This window comes from Phytophthora infestans, genomic scaffold (genome assembly GCF_000142945.1).
Source record: "Phytophthora infestans T30-4 supercont1.20 genomic scaffold, whole genome shotgun sequence".
In the NCBI taxonomy this organism is placed as follows: Eukaryota; Oomycota; class Peronosporomycetes; order Peronosporales; family Peronosporaceae; genus Phytophthora; species Phytophthora infestans.
In genome coordinates, this window is record NW_003303739.1 from 1,239,068 (window position 1) to 1,254,155 (window position 15,088).

A 15,088-nucleotide genomic window follows, 5' to 3' on the forward strand; every position below is an offset into this window, starting at 1 on the left:
CCCAGAAGAAATTGCAGATTTACGACAAGAACTAGACGAACTATCTGTGAATCGAGGGCAAGTCATGGAGGTGATGCGGCCTCTTTACCATACCAACCGCGCGATAACTGCCGAAAACAACGACGTGTCTGTACAACTACTTGCTGCGTTGCCGGTAAAGGGCGTATGCTGTATGGCAGGGGAAAATTTCTAAGAATAGTTTGCACTTACCTCACCATGTCGTCCTAAAAAAGACCGAGTGCCGTCGTGGGCAGTACCGGCAAGGTGTGTCGGTGGCACACGGTATGATTTTTGTGTCATATTCGATAGCGCCGTGGTGAAGATGGTCTCGAATGCAGATAAATCGACCGAAACTGTGTTGACACGGCGCGTTGGCGTCAAACTGCAACCTTTTGAGGCGTCAGTATGTGTCGGGCATTATAACACGAATATGCAGGGAGTCGATAGACTCGACCAGCTGCGCGGGCGATTTTCGATAGCTGACGGACATTCTTTCAGAAAATGGTACAAGAAACTTGGGATGGCAATCGTGGATGTTGCTTGTGTAAACGCGTACATGTCGAGACGGTTGAATATTAATATGACAAAAGAAAGAGACCCTCTTCGCTCCTTTATCACACAGCTTGCTCAAGAGTTGAAAAAAAGATTTGAAATCAGGAAATGGATGGAGGCTCCAAGCGACAGCAGAATGTTTTACTCAGCAAGGGGCGACGATGCAGAAGCTAATACAGTTGAGGCCCCTGTATTGTGGTGGCGTGGGGTGGGAGCAGCTCCAGTAAAAAGCAGCCCGCAAAAAAACTGTGTTGCTGTGAGCTCCAAACAGGTTTTCGACAAACAAAAGCGACGGTGTCATTGCGTGGTATGCCGATGGGAGGGTCGCCTTCCTACAATTGCTACAGGTCATTGAACCTTGCACGGCGTAAGCTTATGCCAAATCGTACACACAACAGCAGCAAAACAGTACCTTTGTCTGTGGACCTGCTGGGAGAAGTACCACATGTTTTACCTTGCTCAAAAACTATTCTTCAACAAAGGCAATCTGAGAAAGGCGTTTTTATTGGTCCAGCAGCGAAAAGAAGAGGAAGAATGCACAAAAACATCTCAAGACACCGCGAACCAGGAAGGCCAAATTGCTATTGTCTAGGAGAGTATATGGGAACATGAACAGCGTTTATTTTACTTCCGCTCAGTGTACAGATATGCTAAGACGAGAGTCGCAGTCCAGCTCACTTTCAACTTAGCAATATTTTCCAGCTTCCATCGAGTACAGAAAACATATGAGCACGTGGAGCTGTGGCGGGGACAAACCTTGCTGGTGAAGACGACCAGCCATGCATCAGTCAGAAAGAGCAGCTCATTTGTGATGTGGAGTGGAAGGCTCGAATCGTAAATTGTTCGCGAGAAGTATTGTTGCGCTGGAGAATGGGTACGTCAGCAAAAGATCGATTTGGTTCACATCTTCTGCATATACCTCCACGTTTTGTAGTTTCGCCCACTCTGCTACGTGGTCAACTAATACAGCGTTGCAGCGATCTACCAAAACACGCCGTATCTCTATGCCAATGCTGACGCGGACTTTGGTCGAAAGAGCAAAAAGAGCTATCACATTTCCAACACCAGATCCGATATCCATAAAAACGTCGCGTGACTGAATTTGATTAATCCGCTGAATGGCTTTGATCAGCGCAGTAACCCCATCTGGAAGCAACTCTTCAAACAAAATGCTACTAACGCGCCTTTGAGAGTTATTGAGATAATCGCTCTCAAAGTTGACAGCTCAAAAATCGTACATAAGTGAGGTTATGAGAAACGGACCAGTTTTCATTTTTAAAAATTTGAAGGAGGTGTATCGTCATTGAAGATTTCATTTACGAACTCACCAGCATCTATTCATGCCAGAGCAGCGTCAAGCCAGCGCGCCTGGCGAGGCTCCTGTGCAGGATGACACAAGCGCTTCGGCCCCCGCGCCTTCGTCTCCCGCCAGCGAGGATGAACCTGTCTGCGCCGTCGCTTTTGACGAGACTAGCGTCGATTTGGATGAAGGTGTGTGCCTTATCCGTCGGCAAGCGAGTCCTGTAAGAGTGACGACTACGAGGAAAGTAGCGATGAGAGCTTTTATGCCGCTTCTGATACAGTGGACAGCGCCGTTGAGTCGGCGTCGTCAGTGTCTACAGCTAGCGCTCCAAGTCAAAACGAAGAGGAAAACATAAGCAGCTTTTTGTTCGACGGCGATCTACATACACAAGTCACTAAGATTATCAACGCTGACAAGTGCCAGAATCATTGCGTATTAGGAAGGGCGAAAGAACTGGAGTCCTTAGTTGGGTCTCTCGACAATATGACAAAGGCAGAGCGGATGCAGAGTTTGTATACGTTGCTGGCACTGCTAATGGTTGCACCTACGTCCGAGCGCAAACGTGGCAAGGGCGTCCGCGAAAAGTTCCTCTACTTCCTGCCGTTTGTTGGTCAAGTTTACCGACCTATTCTTGCACTATGTTACGGAGTAGTGCCGATGATCACCAGCGTTGTAAAACACGCATCCGAGGCGGAAGCATTTCCGTCGCCACTCATGGCAACACGCAGAACAAGAACGCAGCAAAAGTGGACGTCGTGTGGTTGGTGAAGTGGTTTGAGCGATTTGCTGGGGGATTTGGCGAAGTGGTGCCTGTGAGAGTGCGAATGCAGAAGACCGTGGATGGCACGGTACGTAAGTATTACAGCAGCGAGAAGTACACCCTTTTGCCTGCCCACTTTGCGTGGAATGCAATCTACGACGAGATGCACGCGTTTGTTGCGTCAGGGCTCATGGCTCGCGAGCCAGCTCGTTCTACAATGCGAAAGCTGTTGACACTGCACTGCCCAACCATCAAAATCCGCTCCCCGCGATCAAACGTATGCGATGTCTGCTCAATTTACCTCTCAGCAATACGGGGCAACAATACGGCAGATAAGACAGAGGCGCTTGGGCGTCATACGGAGTCTGCGCGCCAAATAAGGTGAATTTGAATTTGGAGATAAGTAACATTTGGATTTTCTGCTAGCATTTTACCGTGGACATTGGTAACTTTTGATTTTGTCTTAGGCGAGAATACAAGCAAGACAGGCTGGCAGCAGACGGCGACCATGCAGTACTTGTGATGGACTTCTCGTAGAATCTTACAGTTCCAAGTGTTGCCAGTACGCCATCGCAATGGTACTTCTGCTCGCTGCTTTCGGTCAGCTGTTTCGGGATATTTTACGAGAACGAAGGTGTTCAAACGAACTACTTGTATGACGAAAGGACTAGTGGTAAGGGAAGCGACCATATCAACTCAATGTTGGATCCCTTTATCGGCAAACTGGCTGATTCGGGGAAGAAACGACTGACAGTTTACGCGGACAATTGTTCAGGTCAGAACAAAAACAACTTCGTCACTAAATTCTTCCTGGCTCAGGTCCACATGGGCCGTTTGCAGCACGTGAACTATAAGTTCTTCGTCAAGGGCCACACGAAGAACTCGTGCGACCGCGGCTTTGGGCATATTCGAAAGCATGTTGCGGGTATTGACATTAGGACGATGGATCACTTAGTAGACGCTGTTGGGGCAGCTGCGTCAAATGCAGCAACCGTATACGTGCCGGCGGGGGAAAAATTCTTGAAGGAATTTCAACTTTTCTCGATGGACAATGACAAACCCTGGGTAGTTTCCTGCCGAAAGAGCCCTGAGTCGGAGGTTGATGAAAGAGACTTGCGTAGGAAATTTGACGGCATCTTGACACCGAAAGAAAAGGTGATACGCATCCTGATCGACCACATTGAGTACCTCCCTCCTCCGGTACCAAACGCGGAAAAGATTGCTCAGCTCTATCAGTCAATTAGACCCTACGTTCCTGCTGAATTTAGCGACGTCCCTCTCTACGCGAAGCCGACTGCGCAACAAGGAGATGTTGCCAAAGCAAACAAGCAAGCCCGGCGTCTCCACCGTGCTGCAATGGTAATAGCTGCAAAAAAACACGAAGATCAACGAGGAAGAGGGGAAGTTGAAGACCATCCCGAGCCATCGCCCGAAAACCCAACTCCAGCTACAACTACAAATAAGACGAAGGGAAAAGCTGGTCCCGTACTGTCCAATCGAGGGGCAAAGAGCCGAAAAACTGCTGAGGGGTAATGAGGGAAGTCTCGTGGCAACCTCCACAAAGTTAGTTGAAAATGTTGCTAATGTCCTGTGAGCATTTTGACAAAACAAAATGTCACTAATGTCCAACAGTCTAAATTCAGAGAAAAAGTCAAAATATACCTCCGAAGATTTTAACCCACTCCACTCTATCGCAATTTTATCATCGCAGAGTGCGATTAAGCGCACAAGACTGCCACTAATCGATTCCTCGCTAATTTTTACGTCTTGTACAACATCAAAAAAATTGTCATTTCATGTTCGACATCGAGATAATTGTTTTGATGACCTCGTTCTCAACCCCACCTGCACCAAATTGGATGTATGAGAGCTTTATGGATAGATAAGACGTCCATCTATCGAGTGGTAGTCTTAAATCGCGATTCGTACTTAGGTTCATTAGTTACAATTCGTTTGACGCAGTCTCAAATGATAAAAGTGAGGAGCCAGACTCACTTATTGACCAATCAGGTGTAGACATGTGTTTGAGTGGCTCACACGAGACCAGGGGTAGCCGCCCTGGTCCTAAATAAATCAGAGTTGAATTTGACACAAACGAAAGACTTGGTTTTACTATTGCGGCTTCCTCCACACTATAGTGTAAGCTAGTGGCGGTAAATCTTACCCCGTTACACCTGGTAGCACTTTGTAGTCCTTCCAACGACCAAGTCAACGATGAGCCAAGTCCAGATCTCCGGGGCGACCCTGGGGCATGCTGCGTTCCCCCCGTCTCGCTCGCGTGGAGTGGGAAGCGCTTCACCGCCTCGTGGCGGTGTCCGGAGATGCCGTTGTCGCATCGCTGCTGAGCTCAGCGACGCCCGACCAGCAACGTCTTGCAGCACAAGCGTTCATGGAACGCGAGCTCGCCGATGCGAATCGGCGGGTGTCAACTCCCTCGCGTCCATCCCAGAATGACGTCGTCAAGTTGGAGACGTCTACGTATTCTGACGCCGGCAAAAACCGGCTCCCGCTAAACCGGTGGTTCGGCAAGATCAACATCGCTATCGCCTCGCGACGCATCGAGGCGTCATCCGCCAAGGTGAGCTTTCGCCTTTCCAGGTTAGCCGGGAAGGCCAAGGAATGGTCCCTTGAGAAGCTGGCTGTCGACCCCGAGGCTTTTCCAACTCTGGAAACTCTCCAGAACGACTTGCACCTCGCGTTCGAGCCCCGCAACATGAGTAACGCGCTCGTGCAGAGTTCTTCGCTCTTCGGCAAGTAAAGATGTCCATGCGTGATTACATCCAGAAGACGCGACATCTGGCATCATTCGTCATGACCTAGCCAATCGACATGGCCTCGCAAGTCCACGTATTTGTGTTCGGCATGCGCGAGAGTATGACCCGTTACTGCCTCACCAGAGCTGAGGCTTCCTCTCTCGAGGGGGCATTTGCACTCGCGATTCGCGAGGATTACATGGTCGCTGCATCGTACGCCGCAGCCATACCTGCGGAAGCCCGAGAGTCTACCCCGAGCCCATGAAGATCGACGCCATCAACGCGTCGATCGATCGACGTCGCGGGGCCTACCGCGGTAGCGCTGGGCGAAGCAATCGGCTCCCTCATTTAATTTCACTGTGGGAAGAAAGGTCACCGCGCGGCGGAGTGCCGCGCGCCAGCTCTCGTCGTCGCGCACACCGATGCGGAACATTCCTCGATCGCTCATTCAAAAAACGACCATGGCCAGTAGGGTGCGGGCACCCTACTGGCTTTAATGAAGGACCGGACCCTCCGGTGGCAGCCCAACCTTCGATCCCTCCCGTGCTCCAAGCGCACACCAATGCACCACTACGCCGGGCGACCCGAAACTGATCATCGTCCGCATCCACGTCGCCGGTGCCCGGCGACCACTGCGCGTGCTTCTTGACTCAGGAGCTACCAGTAACGGCTTTCGCGCGTCGTGTTTGTCGGTCTACCCAAGCACGTCCGCGTCCGGAATGGTCCGGGCGAGATTCAAGTCAAACTCACAGATGGTAAGGCTCGCCGCATTGCGCGGCGTGACGTGTCCTTGTCGTACACGTTCGACGGCTTCCGTAGCAAGGAAGACTTCTGGGTGATCGAGATGAATTATGCGTCTGACGTCATCCTGGGCATTCCTTGGCTTGCGCGATATCAGCCAGAGATTGACGGGCTGGCCCAATCGGTCAAGCGTCGACGTGGATTCGACGTGAGCGAGGTCTTCACACATCTCTTGGTGGCGCCAAGAGACTGGCCCCACGTCACAGTCGTGGACAAAATAGCAACGACGCAGGCAGTGCACAGAGAGAGCGATGGCCCTCTCTGCATGGCGTGTGCTACGTTGTTGGACGATGAGACCTCGCCGTATTGCAAGGTAGATGATGAAGTGGTCGAGCAGAGGCTTCCACAATACAAGACGGTGGTCGAGCAGGGGGACCCACAATACGAAACAGTGGTCAAGCCGCGTCTCTCACAACACGAGACGGTGGTCGAGCAGGGGCTCCCGCGTGCTCCCGGCCCGGTCGGGACGGTCCCCCGCGCCTCGGGGATGGTGATGCATTGTCGAGGAGCAGTGAGTCAGGCTCAAGCGTGAGCTCGAGGAAGCCGAAGAAGAAGTCGAAGAGACGACGCCTGAAGCCTCGTCGAGACTCCACGACCAGCGATAGCCCGCAGATGGTAGGCGCTCGAGTACGTGGAAGGAGGCCCAAGTCGGTCGCGCACTATCGCAGTCGCGAGTCCGCCGCGCGAAGCGGCGGCGATCACACGCCTTCCAGGCTTGACCTGGAAGAACTTTCTTCGGGACCGCTAAGCTGGAGACGTCGAGCAAGTGGGCTTGGTCGCCGAGGCAGTCTCGGGGGATGAGTCAGCAAATGCAGTCGCAACGGGTAGTGAACGTTCACGTCCGCAAGGTGCTGAACCTAAATCGGCTCGTGAGGAACGCTTCCAAACGCAGTCCTGGTAGGCCTTGCGGGAGTCAGCGAATCCCGTTTACGACACCGCCTGCGGGTTCGAAGACGTCTTTCCGGATGAGATCCCCGCCGAGCTACCGGCGGATCGTGGGGCTCAGCACGAGATCGACCTCGCGCCAGGTACGAAGTACTGCGTCACCAGACAATGGCCACTTCCCCGTGATCAAGTGAAAGCGATCGATGACTTCTTCGAGGGCCGCCGAAAGGCGAATCACGTGCGCGAGGGGACCTCGCCCCATTCAAGTCCAACGCTCTGTGTGAAGAAAGCTACAGGTGGCTGGCGCATTGTTCACGCAATCTACAATTTGAATGATGTCACCATCCCCGCGCAGACTCCGATCCCTCGGAAGGACATGGTACTGGACGCCATGGCTGGTACTGTTATCTACAGCGCTATCGACCTGAACGATGGATTCTACCAGATCCTGATGAGAGCATGTGATGTGCCTCTCACCGCCGTAAGAACACCGAGCGGGATGCGTTGGGATTGGCTCGTGATGCCACAGGATCTGAAGAACGCGCCTGCCACATTCAATCGCATGGTCTCCCATGCACTTCGTCCGCTCCGAGACTTCGCGCCGAGTTACTTCGACGGCATCTTCGTGCACAGCCGCACTGAGGACAGCCTCAGTGTCGTGGAAGTACATCTGAAACACCTGAGGCAAGTCTTCCAGGTGATGCGAGAGAACAAGCTCTACGCAAACCTGAATAAATGCGTCTTCTGTGCACCGGAGATTCCGGTGTTGGGATGCTACGTGAGCAAGAGCGGTGTGCGCGCGGACCTTGAGAAGGTCTCGTCTATCTGTGCTTGGCCAACGCCGACAAGCCCCACTGAGTTGCGCCAGTGGTTTGGCTTGGCCAATTACTTGCACAAGTGCACGAAGAATTACGCTGGGTTGATCCAACCGCTGCCCTCGCTGCTGAAGAAGGACGTGATCTGGGAGTCACCAAGCTGCATTCGACTCGGTGAAAAAGAGCTTGGCGTCTGCGCCGATCTTGAAGCTTGCTGATGACTCGAAGCCATTTCACGTCGTCTGTGACGCGAGCGATTTTGCCATCGGCTGTGCGCTGATGCAGCTCGATGATGACGAACATGAACGAGTTATCAGCTATCAGTCGCGACAATTGAGGCCAGCCGAGAAGAACTACCCAGTCCACGACAAGGAGCTCCTGGTAATGCGGTACGCTCGGATCAAATTCAGAGTGTACTTGCTCAGTGAACAGTCGTTTGCGGTTTACACTGATCACGCATCGCCGCGGACAGCGATGAAGAGCCCTCACTTGTCGCAACGAATGGCCCGTTGGCTGTCTTCTTCTCCGAGTACAGCTTCACTGTTCACTACAAGCCGGGCAAGAATAACATTCTCGCCGACGCGCTGTCTCGGCGCCCGGACAATGATCCCCGTGAAGTGCTAGGACATCAGGTGGCTGATGAGGACGACGACGAATGTGCGGTCTGCGTGTCGTCGGGCATCAAATTGACGCTGACCACGCCCACGCTCCCGCTGGGTGACGATATTGAAATAGCGTACGATGATGACCCTATATACGGTGACATCTTGAAACACCTGCGCGCTCCCAGTAGTGACATACTAAGTGCCCTGTCAAGGACCACGCGTAATTAGATCGATCTATATCGACTGGACGGCAATCTGCTGAAGTACAGCATCGTCAGGTTCGATGGACCTCGAGTCGTCGTCCCAAACGACGCTGATCCACGTGCGCGAATCATCCACGAGTGCCACGACGCCCCGACTGGAGGACATCTCGGTCGCGAGAAGACGTACGCGGCATTGTCAAGAGACTTCTATTGGCCACATATGCACAAGTGGGTACGCAAGTGGGTCCGCACATGTGAAACTTTCCTGCGAGTCAAACCGTCTTCGACGTCTCAGGCCCCATTGCGCCCTCTTCCAGTCACCACGGAAGCCTGGCGCTCCATATCGATGGACTTCATCTTCGGTCTTCCGCACGATACAGCCGGGTGCACAGGTGTACTTGTGTTCGTCGATCGTTTCAGCAAAATGGTCCATCTCGTTCCTGTGGCAGCCTCGATCACCGCGGAAGAGTCCGCTGCCCACTTTGTCGACGTGAGTTTTCGTCACCGTGGCCTGCCGGGGTCTATCGTATCCGACCGCGGCTCATCCGGAGTCGGATGGACAGACAGAGCGCGTCAACCGAGTCCTTGAAGACGTTCTCTGCAGCTACGCGACTTCGTACACGAGCTGGAGCTCGTTCCTGCCTCTAGCTGAACTCGCACTCAATAACGCCGAGCACTCCTCGACGGTCATGACGCCATTCTTTGTGAACCACGCTCGACACCCTCGTGTTCCGGCACTTCTCGCCGTGGGTCAACCCACGGATGCTGGCGGCTCCACCCTTGGTGGGGGAGGATCTCCTTTGGTCGTCATGGATGCTGAAGCTGCGATCAGTCCTGCAGACAACGAGCCCGTGTCGTGGTCCCCACCGGTACGCGAACCGGTGTCTCAGCGCGCACCGGTAACCTCGCCGGTCTCAACAGGTCTGTCAGCGACTTCAGAGTTATCTTCGGGCGTAGCCAGTGTGAGCGCCTTGGCCCGCTCCCCGTTCAAGCAAATCATTGAGCCTCATCGATGTACCGCATCTCCGATAACGAGATGGACATCGCAGAACTTGATCGATCCAGGCAGCAAGACTCGTGAGCAGGACGTTACCACGGTCAATTATACACCGAAACCCTCTGTGCTTCCAGCCCATCGCTCAGCTGTTGCAAAATTCGTCATGCAGAGACAATCCATCTCAAGGTTCGTCCGCGACGCACTGCAGAGCGCAGTGGGCAAGCAAAAGGAACAAGCAGATAAGCACGGTCGAAAGAACGTGAATGTATTCAGGACAGGAGACCGCGTTCTCCTTTCGACCGAGGGAATCCGCGCTTCTGCCGTAACCAACCTAACAAGCTTGCTCAACGCTTCATCGGTCCCTTCCGGGTAGCCAAGATTGTGGGTGGCTCCTACGCCCTGATCATCCCGTCGTCACTTAGACTCCACCCGACCTTTTACGTCGGGCGACTCAAGCGGTATTTCCCTGTGACGATTCCTGACACAAGCCGGCAGACGGAGAATGCGTCGGGCGACCAGCCCGACGAGCCTGACGCGCCAGAGACCCGTCAGTCCGCCAGGCACGATCTTCCGTCCGCTCAGTTCCAATATGATCGTCCAACGCACGGCTCGAAGCAGTCTCCACCTCGCCCTGGACGTACAAAGTGTTCGTCGTATCACCGTGAAGGTCCACCACCGATAAGTGACTCTGTGGGTGACGCGCGCTGGATTGTGGAGCGTATCGCTGGCCACGAAGATCCCCACAACTCGGCTGCTCAGCGTAACGTCAGTAGTCGTACTCCTCGCGCGGCCACGACCGCGCGCCGCTATCTGGTACGTTGGCTTGGTTATCCTCCAGACCATGATACGTGGAAGCCCCGCGCCAACCTTCTCCGCGACGTGTTGGACGCGGTCCACGAGTATGAGACCAAGCTGCTTGAGACGAAGAATTCCGCGGGCACGCGAATGACCCGTACGAGGAGGCGACAACGACGCCGGGCTCCGACGCGTGCAACGTCGACGCGAGCCGCGGCGGACACTGACACAGCTTGTCAGTGCAAGAATAAAAACATGAAACCACCGGTGACATCGAGCCGGTGACTAGTGGGCTGTCAATCCGACACGCTACGACTGCGCCAAAACGACTTCGATTACCAGCAGCGACACGGTGGTCAACAAGTACCTGTTTTGGTGACACCAGTGGTGACAACGTGATGCTCACTTGGGTTGATCAAGTGGTTGACTTCCGTCGACAAGTCTCATGTCTTCGAGATGTCCGAAGCCGCTCCGCACTAGCAGAAAAAAACACTCGCGTGTGCGTGAGTGGATCCGCCTGGTGGGAATCGAACCCTGGCGTCCTGACTAAAAAGCCCCATACATTGACCACTGCGCCATGAAGTCAGATTCGCGAGATTCCTCGTGTCCGTGATGCAAGTGCCTCAGGCTTGGAGTCATCTAAGTCGCATGTGCGCTGGGCGCTTCGTCGATGTGTGTCTTGGGAGGCGAGAGGCGCAGTGCCGGTCCTCGCAGTACATCTAGAGCTCGTGGTGCACCTGTCGATCCTGGGCTTGCCCTTGTTACCACCGCCAGCGTCGTGCTGGCGCCGCCGTCCTCGCGCTGTCTCCGATGTCTCCGCCTAAATCTGTTCCGTGCACTTACGTTGCGTAAGCGCAACTTAGAGAGGAGGGTGATGTAATGGGCCCAACTCCAATGACATAAGTAGGTAGATATTTCTTTAGTTATTACATAAGTAAGTAAAGTGGCACACGGGTAGCGCGTGCCAAGGTGGCATCATCTGATTGGTTAATAGTGAGGATCCAGACTCACTTATTGACCAATCAGGTGTAGACATGTGTTTGAGTGGCTCACACGAGGCCAGGGGTAGCCGCCCTCGTCCTAAATAAATCAGAGTCGAATTTGACACAAACCTAAGACTTGTTTTTACTATTGCGAGCTTCCTCCACACTATAGTGTAAGCTAGTGACGGTAAATTTTACCCCGTTACACCATCGAAGGACCGGTTGAGCTTGTAGACTCTCCAGTGCAGCCTACACTCGTTTCGCAATGCTCGTTTTCGATCTTACGGCTGGCCCGGTGAATTCCTCGTTTGGGTGCTTGAAGCACAGTTCTGTTCAGTGCTCAGGTTTCTCTAGCTCGTGGATGCCGAATGAGCTCAACATGCGCGCTCCTGCGACCGCGATCAGCACGAATGGGAGAAAAGAATGATGATAGATATCTTGTAAGGTCAGTGCCACAAGTACGTTTTAGAGAGTTCATTCGTTGCGCAAGCTCCACCGGATATCGCTTTCAGCGCTTCAACGCTTATGCGACCCTCTTCCACGGTATACGTCCGGTTCCTAGCTCCGCGTATTTTCGAGCTAGCTGTACCAGTTCTCTGTCCTCCTCGTCGAGGAACTTGGTGTTAAGCATCGGACATTTGCACTGTACAAAAGTGAGCCTCGTTATTGGAAATGTTCATGTGCAGATATCTTAGATGAACACAAAGCCGCCTCGGTTCGCTTCCCCCACTCGACAGCCACTGCCCCAAATTCTGGGCAACAACAATTCATCTTCGAAACACTTCCGAGCGCACACAGTCAAAAGCACCCCTCTCGATTGTTTCACATGTTTGCAGAGCCAAGCACTACGCTTACGTACTTGCAAGCCGGACTGAGGATAAAAAAATGCTATTATTCTAAATTTACTGGAGAGTGACACTAGGGACACAGGTTTTCCCATAAAGTACGAAAAAAGGAGCACGAATCCATATTAACCCTTTCGCGTCAAAGCGTGCTAGTCCGATTTGTACGTTGCTCAACCTCCAAGCCGAAAAGTACCACGGACTGACCGTCACAAAGCAGGGAAATCCATTTGAGTAAACCAGAATCGAAGGCGACCTGAAAATTACGATTATAGCCCCAGCACAATGCAGTAGATGAAATACCATATTGAATGTGCTGCAGGAATCGCCATTGAACTTCGAGACAGTTAGTGCTCCATGGTGAGAGATCTCGCCTTCTGCGTGTCAGAGGACAACGCGTCCCGGCCCTTCGATGAGCAATGTCGTTTTTCCAGTCCAACAATACTTTGTACCCTTTTATTCGAGCTTTCAATTTTTAGCTTGCCTGATCAATGCCATGTTGCAATAATAGAGTGCACACTTTCTATCAACTCGGACACCAATAATGGAGATGCTGCAAGGCGGTTCTGAGGAGTATGATGGCGACAACCGCTTTGACGAACACGAAGCGGAGATTGTTGCTGAAGTCGCGAGCTCCCGGTTGCCAGAGTCACCAAATGAGACCAAAGTGACTGACAACCCACCTTTTCGTTATCGCAAAGTTCGCTCTGCTGCCTCACGTTCGACCGGATTTGGTCGTAGTAACATTCTCGATGGTATTCCGAGACCGTATTCCGCGGCTGGGGCTGACGCGCTCTTGTCGAGTAGAGGTGGACAGAGCAAGAAGAAATCAGCAACTTCGATCAAAAAGACCGCAAGAGACAGCAAGACGCCACGTGAAGACCGTCCACGCTCAGCAGGAGTGAACGAATGGGGCGATTTCGATACAGATCGACTACTAAGAGACGACTTTGAAGAGCCTTTAAAGCGAATGCCACCCGATCCACAGGACAGACAACGCTCTAGATCGAGAAAGTGTCGACGATCGACTCCTGCGCCGTCTTTTCCGCCCTCAAGCCCACGGGAAGGCTATCTCACTTTCAGCAACGAAAGCAAGGAGGTTTCTAAGCCGACGATGCAAGTGCTTAAACAGAAGACGATAGAAACCCTCAATCTGGATCTTGTGGCACACACGAATCCACCTTCAAGCAGAGCAAACGCGCCACCAAAGCCCCTTCTGAGTCGAGCATCCATGGAGAGACTAATGTCGCCACATCCAGGACCAGCCACAAGCCACGTCCCCTCATCGACTCCTCTCTTTGGCACTGAAATCTCTAACACCCCAACAAACCGAGCGGCCATCTTCTGTCGGTTAACAGACCTGTGGTCGCTTATTTCACGTCGCGCTGATAATGAACTGGAGGCCGCAAATCTCCAGACAAAGTCCCCGCTTGAATGCAACACGGTTATGGTAAAAGTGTGCAAAACAGTGGGGATCTCGCTCACTTCTTCAGTGGCCACTCGCTTGTCGTTCTGGAACGCAAACGAGCAAGGAGTCGACTTTGATTCGTTTTGCGATCTAGTGATCCAATGCGCTATCCAGCCAGCTCTTCACCATTTCAACTTGGACAACTCCATCGCTGAGTACGTAGCTGCACTCGATCTAATCACACAAAGTCTCGTGGCCATGGAACCAGCTCGACGCTTGAAGCAACTTAACGAAATCCAGCCGGTTTTTATGAGTTGGAAAGCTGGCGTCACTCCTCGTTATGTTCAAGCTGTAGAGGGTACACCACCACAAACTTTGCTCACCGCTGAGAAGGTGCGAAGGGCTCTGGAAGCCTCAGCTAGTCAGCATATGCTCGCACATCAGCTCCCGTCTGAAGAAGCGCGCGTCACTCATGTTGCGAATATCCGTCGCAAAGTTCAGCTGTACAAGTCGTGGCAGTCTACTGATGAAAAAAAGGTCTCCAGGCCAGTGACTAATTTACTCCGTGGTGGGTTCATCTGTAGCGACGAACACCGACTTTCCACTTCAGAAGCTACTGATCTTGCCGAGATGCTAGACCGTGCATGCACAGTGTTCCCAGCGAGTGCGGGTGCTGAAGTTTTCCTAGGAGATGAAAGAGACCAAACGGAATTTTCAAATGAGATTTTTACCGACAAAGCGAATGACCCCGAAAAGGCAATTCGGTCGGAGAATGAAGAAGTTCTCGTGTGCGGTTCCTGTTCCATTCGACGTGCAGTGTTGTGGTGCTCGTCGTGCTTCACGGTAAATTGTCAGATGTGCTGGCAAGAAGTTCACTTTTGCACCGTTGACATGTCGAGCGTATCGTCAGAAACGTCAGCGAGGGAGCCACTACTAGGGCCCAGTGCGCTTGGTATCAAGACACGCAGTGAAAATGCCACACTGAGCCCGCCAGTGGCCATGATCTATTTGCCAACAAGAGCGATGAAGTCCGGGACACTGGCAAAAGGCGTTCGACACTTACGAAATATCTCCAATCAAGTAAATGCCATTAAAGGCGAAATTCCACTTGTTGTGGCTAACGCTATCTTGCCTTCTCTTCCTAAGAGTCGGTCAACTGGCACACTACCGCGACATTTTGAGCGCCCTCAGGTGGAAAGCACACCCGCTCGTGCAACAGATTCAGTAGCTTATTCGACGCTAGGCAATCAGACAAGTGGCTCGACGGAGCTCGCCAAGCGTCTGCAGAAACATCACTCTGGGTCCCGGTCAAAGCTCCACCTCGCTCCAGTATCGCTTGAGGCAGAATTGCTACTGTCAACTACACCAGATCGACGACGATAGCAC

General features: G+C 52.7%; 2 protein-coding genes across 2 annotated transcripts; both read left to right on the forward strand.

Annotated features, from left to right (window-relative positions):
• Window positions 1-3,093: 3,093 nt before the first annotated feature.
• PITG_23322 (uncharacterized protein) lies at window positions 3,094-4,148 on the forward strand (the record flags this gene model as incomplete). The annotated part of the gene is made up of 1 exon (XM_002901569.1): window positions 3,094-4,148. The coding sequence occupies one exon, from the start codon at window positions 3,315-3,317 to the stop codon at window positions 4,146-4,148; it is 834 nt and encodes a 277-aa protein (XP_002901615.1).
• Window positions 4,149-13,408: 9,260 nt separating this feature from the next.
• PITG_10791 (uncharacterized protein) lies at window positions 13,409-15,085 on the forward strand (the record flags this gene model as incomplete). Its single annotated transcript, XM_002901570.1, has 2 exons — window positions 13,409-14,239; window positions 14,459-15,085. The coding sequence occupies 2 exons, from the start codon at window positions 13,409-13,411 to the stop codon at window positions 15,083-15,085; spliced, it is 1,458 nt and encodes a 485-aa protein (XP_002901616.1).
• Window positions 15,086-15,088: the final 3 nt, after the last annotated feature.